This window comes from Triturus cristatus, chromosome 12 (assembly GCF_964204655.1).
Source record: "Triturus cristatus chromosome 12, aTriCri1.1, whole genome shotgun sequence".
Classification (NCBI taxonomy): Eukaryota; Metazoa; Chordata; class Amphibia; order Caudata; family Salamandridae; genus Triturus; species Triturus cristatus.
This window is the reverse complement of record NC_140595.1, coordinates 108,446,627-108,465,455: the sequence shown is the minus strand read 5'-3', so window position 1 is coordinate 108,465,455 and position 18,829 is coordinate 108,446,627. Positions and strand designations below refer to the sequence as shown.

At 46.6% G+C, this 18,829-nt stretch overlaps 1 protein-coding gene across 1 annotated transcript in view; it reads left to right on the top strand.

Annotated features, from left to right (window-relative positions):
- Positions 1-18,829, top strand: part of LOC146772770 (uncharacterized) — a 247,132-nt gene that overhangs the window by 153,999 nt on the left and 74,304 nt on the right. Inside the window, 1 exon segment of the mRNA XM_085637032.1 lies at positions 3,166-3,253. Within this exon segment, the coding sequence (XP_085493158.1) occupies positions 3,166-3,253 (88 nt within the window).

Below are 18,829 nucleotides of genomic sequence, written 5' to 3'. Positions count from 1 at the left end.
GAGAAGAGCAGTCTGCCGCTGAGGAAGAGGTGGTCGTAGGAGAGCCCTTCGAAGGCACAAAGACAAACTTTGGGTTATGTAGTTTGCCCATAGAGACCTGAACGTGCAAATGATGGAATGAATAATAACTAAATCACCGGTGTACTTCGTATGCAGAATACAAAGATTCCAAGATGCTTAGTAAGGAAACGAAGAGGCCAGCAGGAGCAGTAAAAGACAACTGTAAAAACCGTGGGAATCCAGGAATCAAAGGCAGTTCCAACCAATCATTAAAATCTTCCTCTAATAGTGGCAGGGAGACCATACGTCAGCGCGGAGCTCTTATGCGCCAAATCTTAGTTATATATTGCTGACGAAGTCCAGACACTAGTGCTCAAAAAAGCTTGTAAAGGATAATTCAATGACTGCCATATAAAGATATATCCCTTTGACACAACCGCAGAGGAAGCATAATCACAATAAACGTAGTAGGCATGGAGTGAACTTCGCTCTGCAGGACAAACCAAAAAGTACAAAGCCCTTAGGAAGGAAAAAGAAAATAAAAACTGAATAATTCCTCAAAAAGAGCACATTAGGAGCAACGTCTTGTGTGGAATACATGAAAATAGTGATTTCTCATGAAGCAGCAGTAATGAGCAGAAGGGAAGTATTCCACTAATATGGCCAACATGAGGTAACTGCTCCTCCAGAACATAGACAAGGAGACAAAGTAGTGCTGGTGTTGAAATGGAGGAAAGCTGAAAGTGTGGTAAGGCAGGAGCATTGGAGGTATGAGGAAGAAGCCATCAAACGTTATCAATATCCCACGTTCTGAGGGGACATGCGCCCATTTCAGCCTCGCGCGCGCGTCGCGCCGATCTTAAAATGGCGGTCGTGCTGAGGCACTTACATGATGCGACGAAAACAGGGTATAACTGCGTGTGCGACAAGCCTGGTGGTCACATCATCAGCACGGCATATTCCGCTCGCTGGAACCGAAGGAAGTCTGGTGAAACGGCAGCAAAATAGCAAGATAGGAAGAAAAATCCGCCATGGCGCAGCGGAGCTCCGAGCTCAGGCGGCCATCTTACTCGGCGTCCAAGCCACGCCCCCCTACACATTTTATATTAAATGAAATAAAAAGTAATTTCCAAACAAATAAATATTTTTCATTAAAAATTATTTAGAAACAAAAAAATGAACTACATAAATGTACTTGTTTTATTTCCTACCCTATAACACCACACAAATCACAACACACATCAACATTTAAAAAAATATGTACTCCCTCAACTAACAGAATTAATTACGAATTAAAGAAATATTATTAATTAAAACACAAATGAAAACGTATAAAACTTATTTAACTTCCCACACGTAACTCCTATAATCCTCTCAACCCACAGCTACAATTAAACTGTAAAGAAATGAATTACACAATTTAAAACCTATTTTCAATTAAAGAAACTAACAGTATTTAACAACTAGTTATAAAGTAACATTTATTTACTTCCCACACTGTACCCCTATTACAATAAAACCCACACACAAAAAATAGACAAATACACTAATTAAACGTAAATTAATCAATTAATATTAATGATCAACCGATTTTTAATTAATTAAACAAAACTTACTTCCCACCCTTTACCCCACAAACCCCACACCCACACCTAAAATTGATTACAGAAATTCCATTTTAATTTTTAATTAATTAATCAATATTAATTAACAAATAATTATTAATAATTAAACATAAATTACATCCCACCCTTTACCCTTATAAACCCCACAACCCACACCTAAAAAAAAATAACACTATTCGCATAATTATTTATCAATGAATTCGTTAATTTAAATTAACAACTTATTAATTAATTAAACGTAAATTACTTCCCACCCTATACTCCTATAAACCAAGCAACCCGCACCTAAAATTAATAAGACAATTTGCATAATCAATTTTCAATAAAATAATTAATATAAATTAACAACTAATTATTAATTAATCAAACATAAATTACATTCCACCCTTTACCCCTATAAACCCCACAACCTGCCCCTAAAACAAATCACACAATCACCATAATTATCAATTAATTAATAGTATTTAACAACCAAATAATATTTAATTATAAATAAATTACTTCCCACAATTAACGCTATAAAATCTAAATTAAATAAATGAAAAATTAATGATTCATTTATTATAATTAAATTACTTCCCACCCTATTCCCCTATAAACCCACAACCAGCTACGGAGCAAGAAATGCAGAATGTAATTAAAATAAAATTCATAACTACTACAAATTTAACACATATTAATAAACATAAACAATACTTGTACACAAAACATACATTACATACATTTAAAATATAAACTAAAATACATAACACTTCTTAAAAAATCAATATTTAAACATCTATATTTTTTAAAACAATATTAATGACCTATATTTTTTAAAACTATATTTCTTACCTTAAATTTGATATTATTGACCACAATATTCTTACTGTCGATATTTCTGAATCACAATATTTACAAATCGATTTTTGTGTAAGTCGACATTCCCAACTCAATATTCTGTCTCAGCACCCTTGTTAGTATTTAATTATGATCTAATAATATAAAATATGCAATATTTTATGTATATTACTTTTAAGAATGGAAAACCTTCAGAATAAAGTGTTATGTGATAGGAAAAGAACGAGTTGGTAAATGAGCCTCAGTTGGATAAAATCTGATGACTCATTCGGAAAACAAATATTTCATTTTTATTTCACTGGCTTGGCTCCCGCCGCCTTTTGGCTGTTGTTTCAGAACCTTTCGGTATTTGCTCTATAAAATGTGATACTTCAGCCTGGAGGGCATCATTGCTTTTATGTACAGTGAAACATTGTAATAATATGAGTGTTTGACTGTAATTAGGAATTTGCTAACTTTTCCATCTGCTGAGAAAAGGATTTAGCAAGTATGCAATATTATTTCTTCATTTTGTTTTTCAAATTAGTGGTACCTTTAAAAGTTACTTTCCATAGATTTCATAACTGGTACTTATGTAAACTATTGTCTTTATTTGTGGCAAGTTGGTATATAAATAGTTAGGAATTCCGTCATTGTTGTGTCTATTACCTTTCAGTTTCTGCCATGGTGGTTTACTGTATAGTCTTCATTTGTTTTTCAGATAAGAAAGCCTTTTACATCATTTCAACATTCGAGTATGTACCTCAGATCTATGAGCTTGTGGCACGCACTTCTCTGGGGAGAAACAGGTAAGAATTTCAGCTGACACCTTAATACGCGAACAGTGAAGCAACAGGACTCTTCCTAAGGTCCATATTTTGTAGAGGCTCCAAAGTACCCTGATGAATATAGTCAGTGATTCCTCATACCGGCTGGAACAGCTTGCATATATAACTGTTTTGTACAGGGATAGCCAGAAGGAGAAGTCTAAAAAAAGTTCTGATCTCTGAGACTGTTGCGCTTCTCCAGACAACCTGTGTAGAGTCCTCAATGCCACTCTTCTAAGGATAATGTGAAATGACTGGTCCAGTTCTAATGTTACCAGCAGTCATTTCCGCAGTATTTAGATCTTGTCTGAACAGTTTGAGGAATAACCATCAGAGGTTCTGCTGTGGTTCCCTTATATCACTTGATACATTTGTAATGCTTTCGAGAGAAAATAAATAGTTATTAGCATGTATCCTTCACAAAGCTTTGCCAACATTTTTCACGCAACCCAGTTGGTCTGTTCTAGGAGCGCTGGTCATCAATCACTTTAAAAAGAAAATTCTACTTTTCTTATTTTTGTGGCCTTTTTGTGACTGTCCTTTTCCTTTAATTTTATTTGTATATCCGTCTTGCATCCTATGGTGACATATTTTACTTTTGAAGCTGGTTTTTGCCATATGTATTACCGTTAGAACCTAGGTTTTCTGGAGACCACAATTCTTTGAAGGCCTTAAAGTGCCTAAAATACCTCAGGACACTACACTGATTATACAGTTAGTGATTCACGCTAACTGTTATGGCGAATTGTACATTGATGCATAGTAATTTGAGATATCATAACAATGATGAGGGTTACAGCAGATTAGCATCAGCCATAGCCTGCACTTTGGTCTCACAGACTAACCATTTATTCGAAACATTAATAAGGATAGAAGAGGGGAGCCAAGCAGACACAGAACCCCTATCGTGTTTCAGAACCCATAGCGGAAGAGCAGGTTGGAGTTTTATGATGAGGATGAGTAATATGACCAACTCATCTTAGTGGCATCCCAAGGAGATGAGGATGTATGGAAGGACTTAGACACCAACTCTCCTGAGCACAGGTCTGTCTCCATCCATTCTCTGCCAGCCCAACTGGATGACTTTTTTCTGTACGATGCTGTCATTAAAAGGAGAGTAGACACTTAAAAGTACAGCTAGAAAAAGACAGGCCCTGGAGTGTTCCTCCCAGAAATACTGATATCACTGAAGAAAGATCAGTTTCTGCCCCTGCTACCTTGAATCATGAACCAGAGGAAATAAGCATTTAACAAGTCAGCTTCCTCTGAAGTAGTAAGAACAAGGGTAGAGAAGAAATATAAACCCTCTAGAAAGACTTACTAGACAACAAGCAATGAGCTTGCAGACTGCACTGCGAGGAAAAGGGCTAATGCTACAGCATCCAAAGTACCAGTCCCAGAGAAGAAAAATAAGCTGTTTGAGATGGAAGGAAGAAAGATGAGGCATTCAGAAGCCACACAGTGACGCACCACACATTCTAGTGCTATTAACTGTAGAAGGAAAAGAAAGAACTGATGCAACATGTCCAAAAACAATACAAATGCAATACAAGCAGGAAAGACCATCTTAAATTCCAGCCTCAAGTCAGCCCTTGAAGCTGCTAAAGCAATCAGCAGACCGATGTGCATGGACACTACACTAAGAATACGTGCCTTACTAATAGTATCCAGCTTTAAACAAGAAGTCCACATTTCTTTGATAATTATGTCTTTTACAGGGGAAAGCCGCACGGAGCTGCAGTTGATGACTCTCTCCAGCAGATACAAAAATACAATCAGATGGAAAAGGCAGTGGGCCCCTACAATTCAGGGGGTCTTACAGTAGGAGCACTCCTCCTACCAGGAGAGCAATTGAAAGAGGGAATTTGCAGACCATTCTACAACCAACACAGTGCTCCCAAGGGGTGAGTGTGTAGAGACCTAGTACTGCATGGCCATACCCATTGGCGTGGAGTCACTTCTTTTGAGTCACAGCCTTTGGTGATGGCAGACCATAAGTGGATCAGCCACAGACAGCAAGTGACTCGCAAAGAGAAGCCCTCAGCATCAAACACATTTAGGGAGTAGACTGGGAGGTTTGCTCCTGGAATTGAGGAACATCACCTATCACAAATGGGTGCGAACGTCTTAAAACACAGTTACTGCCTAGAGTTAGGAATGATAACATCAGATGTCAAGCCAAACAGGAGAGCTTGCAAAGGAGAGGAAATGACACTGTTATAAAACAGGAAATACACAACCTCATACAGAAGGACGCAGTAGGGCAGGTGCCAAAAGAGTAACAAACCTAATGACTGTACTCTCTCTGCTTCCTCATCCCCAAACAAAATTTAATATTGAGACCCATCATAGACCTGAGATTACAGAAGACATTAATCAGACACAAAATCTCAAGACATATTCACTGTAGAAAGCCATCCCATTGCTAAAAGAAGAGGATTACATAGCAACTGTAGACCTCAAGGGGCACATACTTGCACACCCTGATGAACTTCAAGCACAAAAAATCCCTCACGTTTTTGGTACACAATTCACATTACTAATTCAGAGTTTTACCCTTTAGGATAAAGTCAGCACCAAGTGTGTTTGCAAAATGTCTTGCAGAAGTAGCAGCTCACTTGAGAAAGCAGGAGATACAAGCGTACCCCTACCGATTTAATTGGATGGTAAAAGGCAAACTCGCAAGACCTTCAGAACAGTATACAAATAATGATGGAAGTAGTAGACATACTGAGTTTTTAAGCGAACAATGAGAAGTCTTCACCACTCCCTATGACTAAAATGGATAGCTGGGGCAGATTCAGTTGCGATAAAGGCATGCCTGGTTCAAAAGAGCGTGCAGTCATTGACATAGCAGGTTTGCCACTGCAGGAAGAGACCATCTGAGATTGTGAACCTGAAATTGCTGAGAATGATGGCTTCAAGCATTAAATGAATCCCACCTGCCAGACTCCATAGGACACTCAACCAAGAAAGGCTGCTGAGCCAATGGTTACAATCAGTGGGGGACTGGGAGGATCTTGTGCACAAGTAAATATAGTAATGGATAGCAGAAAACATCACAAGAGGCAGGCCACTCAAAATACCCACTTCTCTAGGTCACCATCACAACAGTCTCACCCTACACTGGGTGGGTGCATGCAGGAGAATAAAAAAATCAGGGGCTAATGGAACCCACAGAAAGCTGAAAAACTCAATCAAATATTAGAACTCACAACAGACTTCTTTGACTTGAAGGCCTTTCACAAACATATCAGAGAGATAGTAGTACAGATCCAAACAGACAACCCAACACAAATATTCTTCGTGGACAAACAGGGGAGGGTGGGTGGTTGGGGGGGGGGGGTGTCAGGAGGGCCTTCCATGATGTGTGCTATGCAAACTAGCACAGGAGATCTGAATATGGACACTCCAAAAAAAAGATATCACTGACAGCGATACACATGCTGGGGTAGAAAACCATGGACGCAGACAGATGAGGCAGACAGAAGGTATCTCGCAGGAGTGGGAACTAGATCAGGGAGAGGTACAAAGAATCTTAAAAAAATGGGGGGCGCTACACATAGACCAGTTACCTACAAAAATAGAAAATGCCAAGACTTTGCATTGTGTCCAAGTACCCACATGAAATCTAGCTTATGCTTCAATTAAGGTATGCCTAAGAGCGATAGAAGCATATGCACCGGTGAATTGCACGCTTACATGTAACGTCATAAAGGAATGGTACTTCCCACCGTCAAAGATGGGGCAACAAATAAGGACAGGTATGGACCCAGTAATTCTGTGGCGGAATAGTTTCAAAACTATTTTACAGATAAGTACATATATCTTTTCATAATCTCATGTTATCCACCCTTGATCAGTAAAGCTGTCCAATTGCTCTCCAAATAGATGTACCTGAAATGTATTGTTTTTTGTTGCTACTTCTTTTCTGGATGAGGTCATTTCTTTCTCTAATTTGTTTTGCTTTTGTCACTCCTCTTGAATTTTGTTGGATTTTGCAGCTTAGAGAGTAATGTGAAAGGGCCATTTTATATTGCACTCTCTTGCTTAACTGTTAATACAAATATGAATTTAATGGAACAAATAAAAAGTACCATTTGCGTATAGGATAGAATTAGTGGTTCTATTAATCTGGATTTAAGAGTTTTTAATTCATGTTTCAAACTTTTCAAGCATTTTTGGACAAACTTTGTGTATTGTTGGCCGCCTTCTGGTATGCAGACAATAAGGGGCCGATTCCAATCCTGGAAAAAGGCTGTACGAATCGTTGTACGGAAGCGTTTTCTCCGTACGACTCGTACCCGGTAAACTTTCCTTACAACCTAGGAAGTACGATTCGTACAGAAAACCTCTTTCCGTACGAATCGTACAAAAGTCCGTACGGGTAAAAAAAAACTACGATTCCGATCTGGAACAGCCTGTACGCGACGTCCGGACGTATTTAAGCAGCTGTCTCCGGCCACGCAAGTACGATTCGTCCCTACGGCTCTTTTGTTACGGGAGTCAAAAACAGCCGTAAAAGCAGAGTCCTACAAACGGAGCCCCGGTACGCGACGTACACGCCATGAACCCCATCGTACGTGTCATACCGGTCCTCTTAGCCTACGACCTGGTGCACCGAAACCGACGCACACGCAGCAGAAGCTGAGAACAACACCCAGGGGCTGGGGGGGGGGGGGTGAGGGGCAGGAAATATACCCCATACCCAAAGCCAAACCTATAATATGGAGCCCATACATTACCACCAGGGTCTGGTCCCTTGGGGGGGCGTGTCCAGCAACCCCTGCGTACCGCAACAACGGAAGTGTACGTGTACGGTGCGTTGCACACGTACCCGTATGGCACCAGTACAATAGTGATACAGGGCGTATACACGCATTGAATGCGGGGGTACGGTGCGTTTCACACGTACAGGTATGGCACCAGTACAATAGTGATACGGGGCATACACACGCAATGAATGCGGGGGTACAGTGCGTTTCACACGTACTGGTACAGCACCAGTACAAAAGTGATATGGGGCGTACACACGCAATGAATGCGGGGGTACGGTGCGTTTCACACGTACAGGTACGGCACCTGTACAATAGTGATACGGGGCGTACACATGCAATGAATGCGGGGGTACGGTGCGTTTCACACGTACAGGTACGGCACCAGTACAATAGTGATACGGGGCGTACATACGCAATGAATGTGGGGGTATGGTGCGTTTCACACGTACCCGTACAGCTCCAGTACAATAGTGATACGGGGCGTACACACGCAATGAATGCGGGGGTACGGTGCGTTTCACACGTACCCATACGGCAGCAGTACATTTGGGATACGAGGTGTGCACACGCAATGAATGCGGGGGTACGGTGCATTTCACACGTACCCGTACGGCACCAGTACATTTGGGATATGACGCCACAAATGTGGGGTTACGGTCTGGCCCTGCATGTTTCCTTCATATTGGTGTGTGTGTAGGTCCAGGCCAGCAGTGTACGGCTCCAAGGGGGTGGGTGTGTGATTGCAGAGGATTCCCAGCAGTGGCCAGCCATATGGGGGTGGCTGTAGATCAATACCAGCAGTGTCCAGACATGTAGGGGTGGCTGTAGAGGACTCCCAGCAGTGGTCAGCCATATAGGGGTGGCTGTAGATGAATACCCGTAGTCTCCAGCCATATGGGGGTGGCTGCAGATGAATACCAGCAGTGGACAAAACATATAGGGGTGGGTGCAGATGAATACCAGCAGTGTCCAGACATATGGGGGTGGGTGCAGAGGACTCCCAGCAGTGGACAGAGACATGGGGGTGGGTGCATATGACTACCAGCAGTGGCCTGCAATATGAGGGTTGGGTGCAGAGGACTCCCAGCAGTGGACAGAGACATGGGGGTGGGTGCAAAGGACTCCCAGCAGTGGACAGAGACATGGGGGTGGGTGCAGAGGACTCCCAGCAGTGGACAGAGACATGGGGTGGGTGCATATGACTACCAGCAGTGGCCTGCAATATGAGGGGTGGGTGCAGGGGACTCCCAGCAGTGGACAGAGACATGGGGGTGGGTGCAAAGGACTCCCATCAGTGGACAGAGACATGGGGGTGGGTGCAGAGGACTCCCAGCAGTGGACAGAGACATGGGGGTGGGTGCATATGACTACCAGCAGTGGCCTGCAATATGAGGGGTGGGTGCAGAGGACTCCCAGCAGCAGACAGAGACATGGGGGTGGGTGCAGAGGACTCCCAGCAGTGGACAGAGACATGGGGGTGGGTGCAGAGGACTCCCAGAAGTGGACAGAGACATGGGGGTGGGTGCATATGACTACCAGCAGTGGCCTGCAATATGAGGGGTGGGTGCAGAGGACTCCCAGCAGTGGACAGAGACATGGTGGTGGGTGCAGAGGACTCCCAGCAGTGGACAGAGACATGGGGGTGGGTGCATATGACTACCAGCAGTGGCCTGCAATATGAGGGTTGGGTGCAGAGGACTCCCAGCAGTGGACAGAGACATGGGGGTGGGTGCAGAGGACTCCCAGCAGTGGACAGAGACATGGGGGTGGGTGCAGAGGACTCCCAGCAGTGGATAGAGACATGGGGGTGGGTGCATATGACTACCAGCAGTGGCCTGCAATATGAGGGGTGGGTGTAGAGGACTCCCAGCAGTGAACAGAGACATGGGGTGGGTGCAGAGGACTCCCAGCAGTGGACAGAGACATGGGGGTGGGTGCAGAGGACTCCCAGCAGTGGACAGAGATATGGGGGGGTGTACCTCATTATCAAATGACCACACCTACATGGTGGTATGGACGCATCCCTAACTTTGGACTATGGTGATAGTGCTATAACAACACATCACTGACAGCAGTGTCCCACTCCCAGGAGGATGGATGTCTTTCACCCACTGCATGACACACCACATGTGGGTGTGAGGACAAATAACACATGCATACCCACCCATGGCGGATGCAGCACAATACACACCCTGATACCATGCCACAAGACTGTATAGTCATGTAACTGCCTACAAAACTAAGATAGCCAAAGGGAACACACACTGTCACGCACATCCCATGAGTGATAGGAATGTCCAGGTGCTGGTCCAGCCACCAAGATGTTGTCTCTCATGGAAGGAATAGTGTGGAATTCCCCTAGATACAATGCCCACAATTGTGAGTCAGGTGCCCAAATACCCTGCATAACAAGTACCATTTGTGTGGTAGGCCGTGATTACACACATGCATAGTGCTGAAAAGGGTGAATTTGTCCCTGAAGGCCTTTCTACATACTCAAAACACAAGTACAGTGACTAGCAAGGATGGCACAGACGATTCAGCAGGAGACATCGGTGAGCAGGCATGGCCATTGTTGAAGGGATCCGTCACCAACAAAGGAAATGTTGACACAGGTCAGCACAACAATTGTGCAACTGTTTGCAGGGAAGATGTCAGGTGCCACAGAGGAAGGAACACTCCTTGGGACAATGTCTCAAAACAAAATGAACACACACTACCAATGATTCTTTGCAGAGACATTGTGATGGCACACAGATACCATGGTCCACCTCATGACCATCATACAAAAACATTTCTCAGAACCCTAACACATTACCAGAACACCAACTCCAGGAGCCTCATCACCAACATCAAGTACCTGAAATGCAATAGTGTTGAAAGTAAAACAAGAGGCTTTAGTCAGTACAAAAAAAACAATTCAACAAATAGACTATTTACACAGGCCAATGGCCAGTCCATATGTAAAGTCCAAGAGGGGACGTAGGGGACCGCGTCTACCCCTAGCTTGCCTGCACAAATGAACCTCCAGGTTTGTCGAACGGTGGTGGGGCATCATCGGGGGCAGTACCAGGCACCGCAGGGACAGGAGGGGGAAGGGTATGTGTGGTGGGTACAGGGGTGGACGTCTTCACCACAGGGGGTGGGTCAGCGCCGAAGGTGGAGGCGGGCTCGGCGCTGCACACCGCTGCAAGTACGTCCAGCACAACCCTTGCACCTGAGGATTCCCCAGGGTCAAGGGAGGGTGTGGTGGGCGAGGGATGGGGTGCAGCGCTCTTGGGGGAGGGGGTCGACGTGGTGGGGGACTCAACTCCCGTGCCCGGGGACTTCCTCGCCTGCTTGTGGGGTGGTGGCTCAGCGGGGCGAGGTCCAGCTCAGCCAGAAAGAGCTGCTTGGGTGAGCATTTGGCAGAGGAGCCAAGGGGAGTGGTTTTGGAGGGACAGGGTTGTGAGGACTGCGGACTGTGACTGTGGCTGCGTGTATGTCGTCTGTCCTCAGACCCTGTGGGTGTGCCTACATCCCCCTAAGTGTGCATGCCAGGAGGTGTGCGCTTCGCCTTACTTGGGGGTGTGCTGCCTGTGTCTGGTGGGGTGCGTGCTCGTGACTGTCTGGGTGTGCGTTGGACAGGTATGTGAGAGGGAAGTGTGGATGGGCCCGGGGTAGGGGGGGGGACGGAGCGCTTCAGGAGAGTAACTGCTGCCGTCAGGGAAGAGTCCATGGACCGCAGAATCTTGCGTTGGTCACACATCGTTGCTGACATGCCCGCCATGAATGAAACCATCTGTGTGAGCAGTGTAGTGTGGCCATGGAGGACAGTCAGGACCGATGCCTGCCCAACCTGCAACTGCTGCAGTATGTCCACAGACTCTTAACTGAGGGCAGCAGGGGTGACAGGGGCAGGGGGTGCGGTGCCGGGGCCGAAGGAGACATGGTGGGCCTCTGCACGGACAGAAGGAACGGGAGCAACTGGGAGGGCGGAGATGGTAACGGAGGAGGCGGGGACAGATGTGGGGCTGCTGCCAGGTGGTGTAGCAGCCTCCGCCTCCTCGAGGAAGTCAGCGTCATAGGTGGTATCGCCTCCAGACAGGTCCTCGGACAGACTCCCCTCTCCCTCCGTGCCACTGGCTCCCTCAGACTCGACAGCAATGGTGGCCCTGTCGCGGGGTCCCTCCTCCAGGTCCGTGCAGGTGTCTCCATCTGTTGGGGATGATGATGCTGTGGGCAAGGAGAAGAAACCGAAATGCATCAGTCACCTGTATACATCTGACACATGAGCACACAAACAATAGGTCCCAGTGCATATCAGGCAATGCATCATGAGTAACAGCTAGATTACTCCGCACATATGTAAGCCCTGTACTGCCCAGTTGGTAGACCCACTATGCCACTTGGATACAAGGAAAAAAAGAACGCACCAGGCCACAACTTGAATGAGAAATACACATCATTTGGACACTCTCACCACAGGTCCACTCAACTCATACACATCTGTAGGTACAGTCACCTGTCATACCGGGGGGACCACTGAATCACCTCAGGACAATAGGAAAAAAGTCACCAAGGATTTGCCAGGCTGAATGTGTCATGCACTATGCAGTGAATGTCACAGTAAGCACAATGCAAGTGAGGAGTGCACACAGGAACTACATCATGCTCTGCATGAGAGACATAAGCATGTCCCCCCCCCGGGACCCACTCTAAACAACATTGCATGTCTGTCACACCTGGACACAATGCCAGAAGTGACAGTCACACAACTGGTGCACAGTCAAAGGTAGTGTTTTACACCGCTTATGGCAACATTACAACAGTGATACGATTCTAACCGACATCATGGGTACGATGCGTACACACGCAATGAATGCAGGTGTAGCTTAGTTTCACATAGCATGTCTGTCCCACCTGGACACAATATTGACAGTCACACAACAGGTGCATGGGCAAAGGTAGTGGAGTCAGCACTCACCTGCTCCGTTGGTCTCCCATACAGCTTGGGGTACTGTTGGAGGAGGCAGCCCAGCAACGCCTCATTCTCCTCTAGGGTGAAGGGCTGGGCCCTCTCCAAAGTACACGACATGGTCCAGAGGAAGCAGAGACAGCAACAATGTGGTCGACTCGAAAGTTGTGCAGGCAAGTGCCCTCTCATGGGTTCTGGCTGCCTTATATCTGTCTTGCTGAGGGGCATTCATTTAGAGTACATAGTGATTGGTCAGACTCATTTGCATCGTACGTTTACTCCAATCCCTTTAAACATACACCAATGACACGCATTCGCATCGTTCAAATTTTAAGCATCATGTCAAGTCAACAACCACTTTGCAACATTGTATTTTTTTGCCAACTGACTGTTCCAGGACACCTGATGGACACATTGCAACTGAAAACTCTGTATCCATGACAAGCAGCATGCATTTTGGGCCTAATACTTGTCCCCTATGTGTCCCCTATGTAATTTTGAAATCCACACACATGTATGGTGCGTTTCACACGTACCCGTACGGCACCAGTACAATAGTGATACGGGGCGTACACACGCAATGAATGCGGGGGTACGGTACGTTCCACACGTACAGGTACGGCACCAGTACAATAGTGATACTGGGCGTACACACGCAATGAATGCGGGGGTACGGTGCGTTTCACACGTACCCGTACGGCACCAGTACAATAGTGATACGGGGAGTACACACGCAATGAATGCGGGGTACGGTGCGTTTCACACCTACAGGTACGGCACCAGTATGATAGTGATACGGGGCGTACACAAGCAATGAATGCAGGGGTACGGTGCGTTTCACACGTACCCGTACGGCACCAGTACAATAGTGATACGGGGCGTACACACGCAATGAATGCGGGGGTACGGTGCATTTCACACATACAGGTACGGCACCCGTACGATAGTGATACGGGGCATACACACGCAATGAATGCGGGGGTACGGTGCGTTTCACACGTACAGGTACAGCACCAGTACGATAGTGATAGGGGGTGTACACACACAATGAATGCAGGGATACGGTGCATTTCACACGTACCCGTACGGCACCAGTACAATAGTGATACGGGGCGTAGACACGCAATGAATGCGGGGGTGCGGTGAGTTTCACACGTACAGGTACGGCACTAGTACAATAGTGATACGGGGCGTACACACACAATGAATGCGGGGGTACGGTGCGTTTCACACGTACAGGTACGGCACCAGTACAATAGTGATACGGGGCATACACACGAAATGAATGCGGGGGTATGGTGTGTTTCACATGCTTACAATGGTGATACGAGGCATACACACGCCAGGAATGGAGGACTGCGAGTCGCACAAGGATGTCCATCAAGTACTTGTCATTGCATACTTTCATGTGCAGGCCCTAGGTGTGGCAGCCAGTGATATTGCACAGGTCATCTCATCTAGTTGCACAATTGATGTGTGATGACCTGTGGACACATGTCATGTGTGATGGGGTACTATGTGGCACACATCACCTTGTCACTTGCCACATGTGTGTCTGTAGTCCAACTGTGTCATGCACAGCAGCAGTGGGATGGCACAGTCATCCACACCTGCACCTTTCTCCTGATGCCAGGAACAGGGACACTCTATCAACTGACATGTCACGATCAGCATGCCCTTATGTGACTATGAGAAGGTGTGTGTCATGTGTTCCCATGAGCTTGCTGTTAGTGTTCCGTCAACTGCATCTGCTGTTGGTGCATCCAACATGGGTCTGTGTGGAGATGGGCATGGCACACATCTACGCACACCATGCCACATGTGGATTCCCACGGCTGTAGGGTCTGTGTGCATCGGACATCATAATTTCCCAGGCACACATGTCTGCGTCGTCTCAATGGCTGTGTTTTTTTGTTGTCACGTGTACCCCTTCATCGCAATGTGTTTGATATGTACATTTGACATTCCATGTGAGCTGTGTGTGTGCCTTGCAGTCAGCTGTCTGGATGAGATGACATCCTTCCAATGCAGCTATGTGGATGTGTGTCATTCCGGAGATATCTCTGGCTGTTCACTCAGACTGGCCCCCAGCTCATTTCAGGGCATGCCATGTAGACTTGACAATCAACAGGTGTTTCTGGCTTTTCGTAGGAGTGCCAGCAAGCTGGCATATGTGTCCTGGATGTATTGCACACACCAGACTCCATAGTTACCTGATGTTTAGTAGCAGTTTAGCATGTGCTATGTTCATTGACATTGATGTTGACAGACTCTCAATCTTCATTATTCCAAACAATGTCCTGCAGGGCACCGCCTGTCCCAAGACCAATGCCAGACTTGGCTGCCATGAGGGAACGTGCCTGCATCCGACGTTACAGATTCACTCGACAGTTGATTGAGGACTTGACTAACAAGCTCGCACCACACCTCCAACTGCGACACAGGTATCCTACTGTGCTGACCCCCAAGATGAAGGTGATGGTAGCCCTACATTTTTTTGCCACAGGTACATTTCAATTGACCATGCTGATGTTGGTGGGATGTCACAGACAATGTTCAGCCGTGTCCTGCGTGATGTTTTGGCAGCCATGTTGGAGCACCTTGATGAATTCATCAAATTTCCTACTCCTGAGTTGACAGATGTCAAGGGTGATTTCTATGCCCTGGGAAGGATACCCCATGTCATTGGGTCCATTGATGGGACACATGTGGCTTTGGTACCACCACAGGCACAGGAGCAAGCCTATTGCAACCGAAAACATTACCACTCAATAAATGCCCTTGTGGTGTGTCTTGCTAACATGCTGATTTCCCATGTCTGTGCACGTTTTCCAGGATCAGCACACGATGCCTACATCATGAGGCGTAGCAGGGTGCCACAAATGATGCTGCGGCTTCACAACGAACGAGCATGTCTTGTTGGTGGGTATACTCTGTTTGTCCTGTGTGTTGCGGTATCTTTGGCTCTTACGGCATCTCCTGACCCACTTATTTACATGGTGTTTCCATGTAGGGGACTCTGGATATCCCAACATGCCATGGCTACTGACACCTCTCCGCAACCCAAGAACAGCTGCAGATCACTGGTACAACAATGCACACGGGCAGACCAGGCGAGTGATTGAGAGGACGTTTGGCCTCCTGAAGAGCCGATTCCGGTGCCTTGACAAGACAGGCGGGTCCTTCCCATATGCACCGGAGAAGGTCTGCAAAATCTTCATCGTGTGCTGCATTCTGCACAACATGGCAGTTGAGAAGGCAGTGCCACTCATCCTGGATCTGGATGAACAGGAACATCCACCCGTGGAGGATCAGGGGCTTGGTCACGAGGCAAGTGATGAGGAGGATGATATCCGGAGTCAGCTCGTACGCAACTTCTTCTCATAGTGGTGAGTCACTGGGTATGAGTGTGCAAGCTTGTAGCATTGAGTGGCATGTGTTGCAATGTGTGTGTAGCTGACTGAATGCAAAGTGACTTTGATGTGTGTTCTGATGTGTCACTCGAGTGATGATGTCATGCCACACAGTTTTGCAGAGAGACTTTCTTTGAAATTTGCATGTGTCCAACATTGTTCATGTTTCGTAACTGACCATGTGTGTGGCGAGAATTGTTTTAGGTGACTTCTAGTGTGTCTGTCATTCCCAGGTTTTATGCGCCTGTTGTCTGCTTGTGTCATCTTTGTCCTCCTGCTATTCCTCATGAGGATTGCAACGTGTGCTGAATCAGCGTTCCATGCACGGACATGTGGAAATGTCAGTTTGGGTAAGGATTGCAGCAAGGCATTTTGGTGGTGGTGCTGGTTGGGAATGTGTGGGGACCTCTTCTGTGCATGTTGTGGTACCATGCATACATGTCTTCTCACCATGGAGCATATAACATGTACCATCACTCCCATGACATGATAGTCACCCTTCTTGTCAGTCATCTGTAGTGGAGTGTGGAGTCTGATGAAGGCATCAATGTGTGTAAACCTTGCCTCTGAAACATTGCGGATGCTACGGGTGGACATAGTGTGGGACATCACAACAACAGGCTCTATGGGGAATTGCAGCCTCTCCGTGTCCAGCAGGATGTGTTTGGCTCATCCCCTTAACTTGTGTGCCAGTTCATTGGGATTTACAACATCCATGTTGTGAAGGGGGGGTCCAGCGTATGTCCCACATGTTATGTCAACTGACCTGTGAGTCTATTCATATGGATGCATTTCCCTTTGTGTGAGTTTGTGTAATAAAGGTGTTCACCACAATCCAAAGTGCCTCATCTCTGTCACTGCAGATCTCTTGCCAGTTTGCATGCGTCATCTATGGCATAATTGTCAAAGATTGAGCATATGAGTGTATGTGTACTTCGGCAACATGCATGCAGTTCTTCATGGCTAATAATCTCTATTGTGCATGAAGTACCTGGTTGTGTATGTATTTGTGCAGGTTGCTCCCCACAACGGGACGTCAACGCCTGCTGACGGTGTGTCTCCTGTGCGCAGCTCCGCATTTTGTAGCCTGATCCTGTGGCCGTCATTTTTGGTGATTGTTCATACATTTTCTCGGAGTGACCCATGAGTAACCTGACACTCCTTCCTTTACATACACCTGTTGCACTGTGCCTTTCTGACCTCCTTGTCTTTGTGTGCTACTTTTTGCCTAGTTTCTCACCCCTTCCGCCTGCCTCTGCCTCACCTGCGGCACCGCCCCATCGAGTGCCCTGATTCTGCATCCCACACACCTCCAAAATGCTCCTCCCTTCCCCCCTCCACCCATTCTTAATGCAGCCAGCAGCTTGTCTGTGCCACTGTTGCGCCAACACCGTGCCAAAGGCAGGACCGCCTGCGCCTGCAACGTGCACAGTGCACGACCCTCTGGTCCTTGCATGACCCACGTCACACAACAGGCTCATGCTGCAGCCACCCTCCAAGCAATATCCACCAGACAATCAACCGCCTGCTATCAGGCAACCCCTAAGCGAACAACCAGGTCATGTGCCTCCTACTCCACACCTGCTCCGTCCACCAGCATGCCATTGGACTCTGATACCTCCTCAACACAACAGCCCCACACATCACCTTCATGACAGTAACCTGGATAAAAGCATCCTCAACACACAACTTCTTCATTGCCATCTCAGACGGATACAAGATCACCCGCAGGGACGGCACCAACAATCCCGGAGGATAAATTGCAATTTATTCACAAGTACACCCTCAGAGTCACAAATCCGGTTTCGCACCAACCCCCTGGCAACCCTCAGAGTAACACTCATCTACAGATCTCCAGGCCTACATCCACAATTCTGCTAAGCCATCAACACATACATCTGCACGCACGCCCTCACCTCCACAGGTTACATGTGGCTGGAGGCCAGTAACTTCTTGCTGGAGGAGAACCACACCACCATCCATCATTGGTCCATCAACATTTGCATCCACGTCTCCGACAAGCAACACACTGCCCCACACCCTGTTACCGATCCCCTAAAGATGCTTGATGTAAGTCACCACAGACAAGCTGTGTGGGACCCTCGAACCAACACCACCGCCACACCCTGCAACCTCACACACTGGATCAGCAACTGATCCAACAATCTTGCCACATTGACGGACTTTCCTGTGAAGCACAACAACAGTTACGCCACCTGGGACAAGGCAGACCTACTGGACTCATACAGATCTAGCCAGACTCTTGTGCAAACCTTGCAACACAAAGAACCATCAGTTACCTTACAGCCCTGGAAAACACCACACACAGCCATATCATCAGCAAGGACAAGTGGAGATCCTTCAGATAGGGCTGAGGCACCAAAACACACGACATCAAGGAGCTCATCAG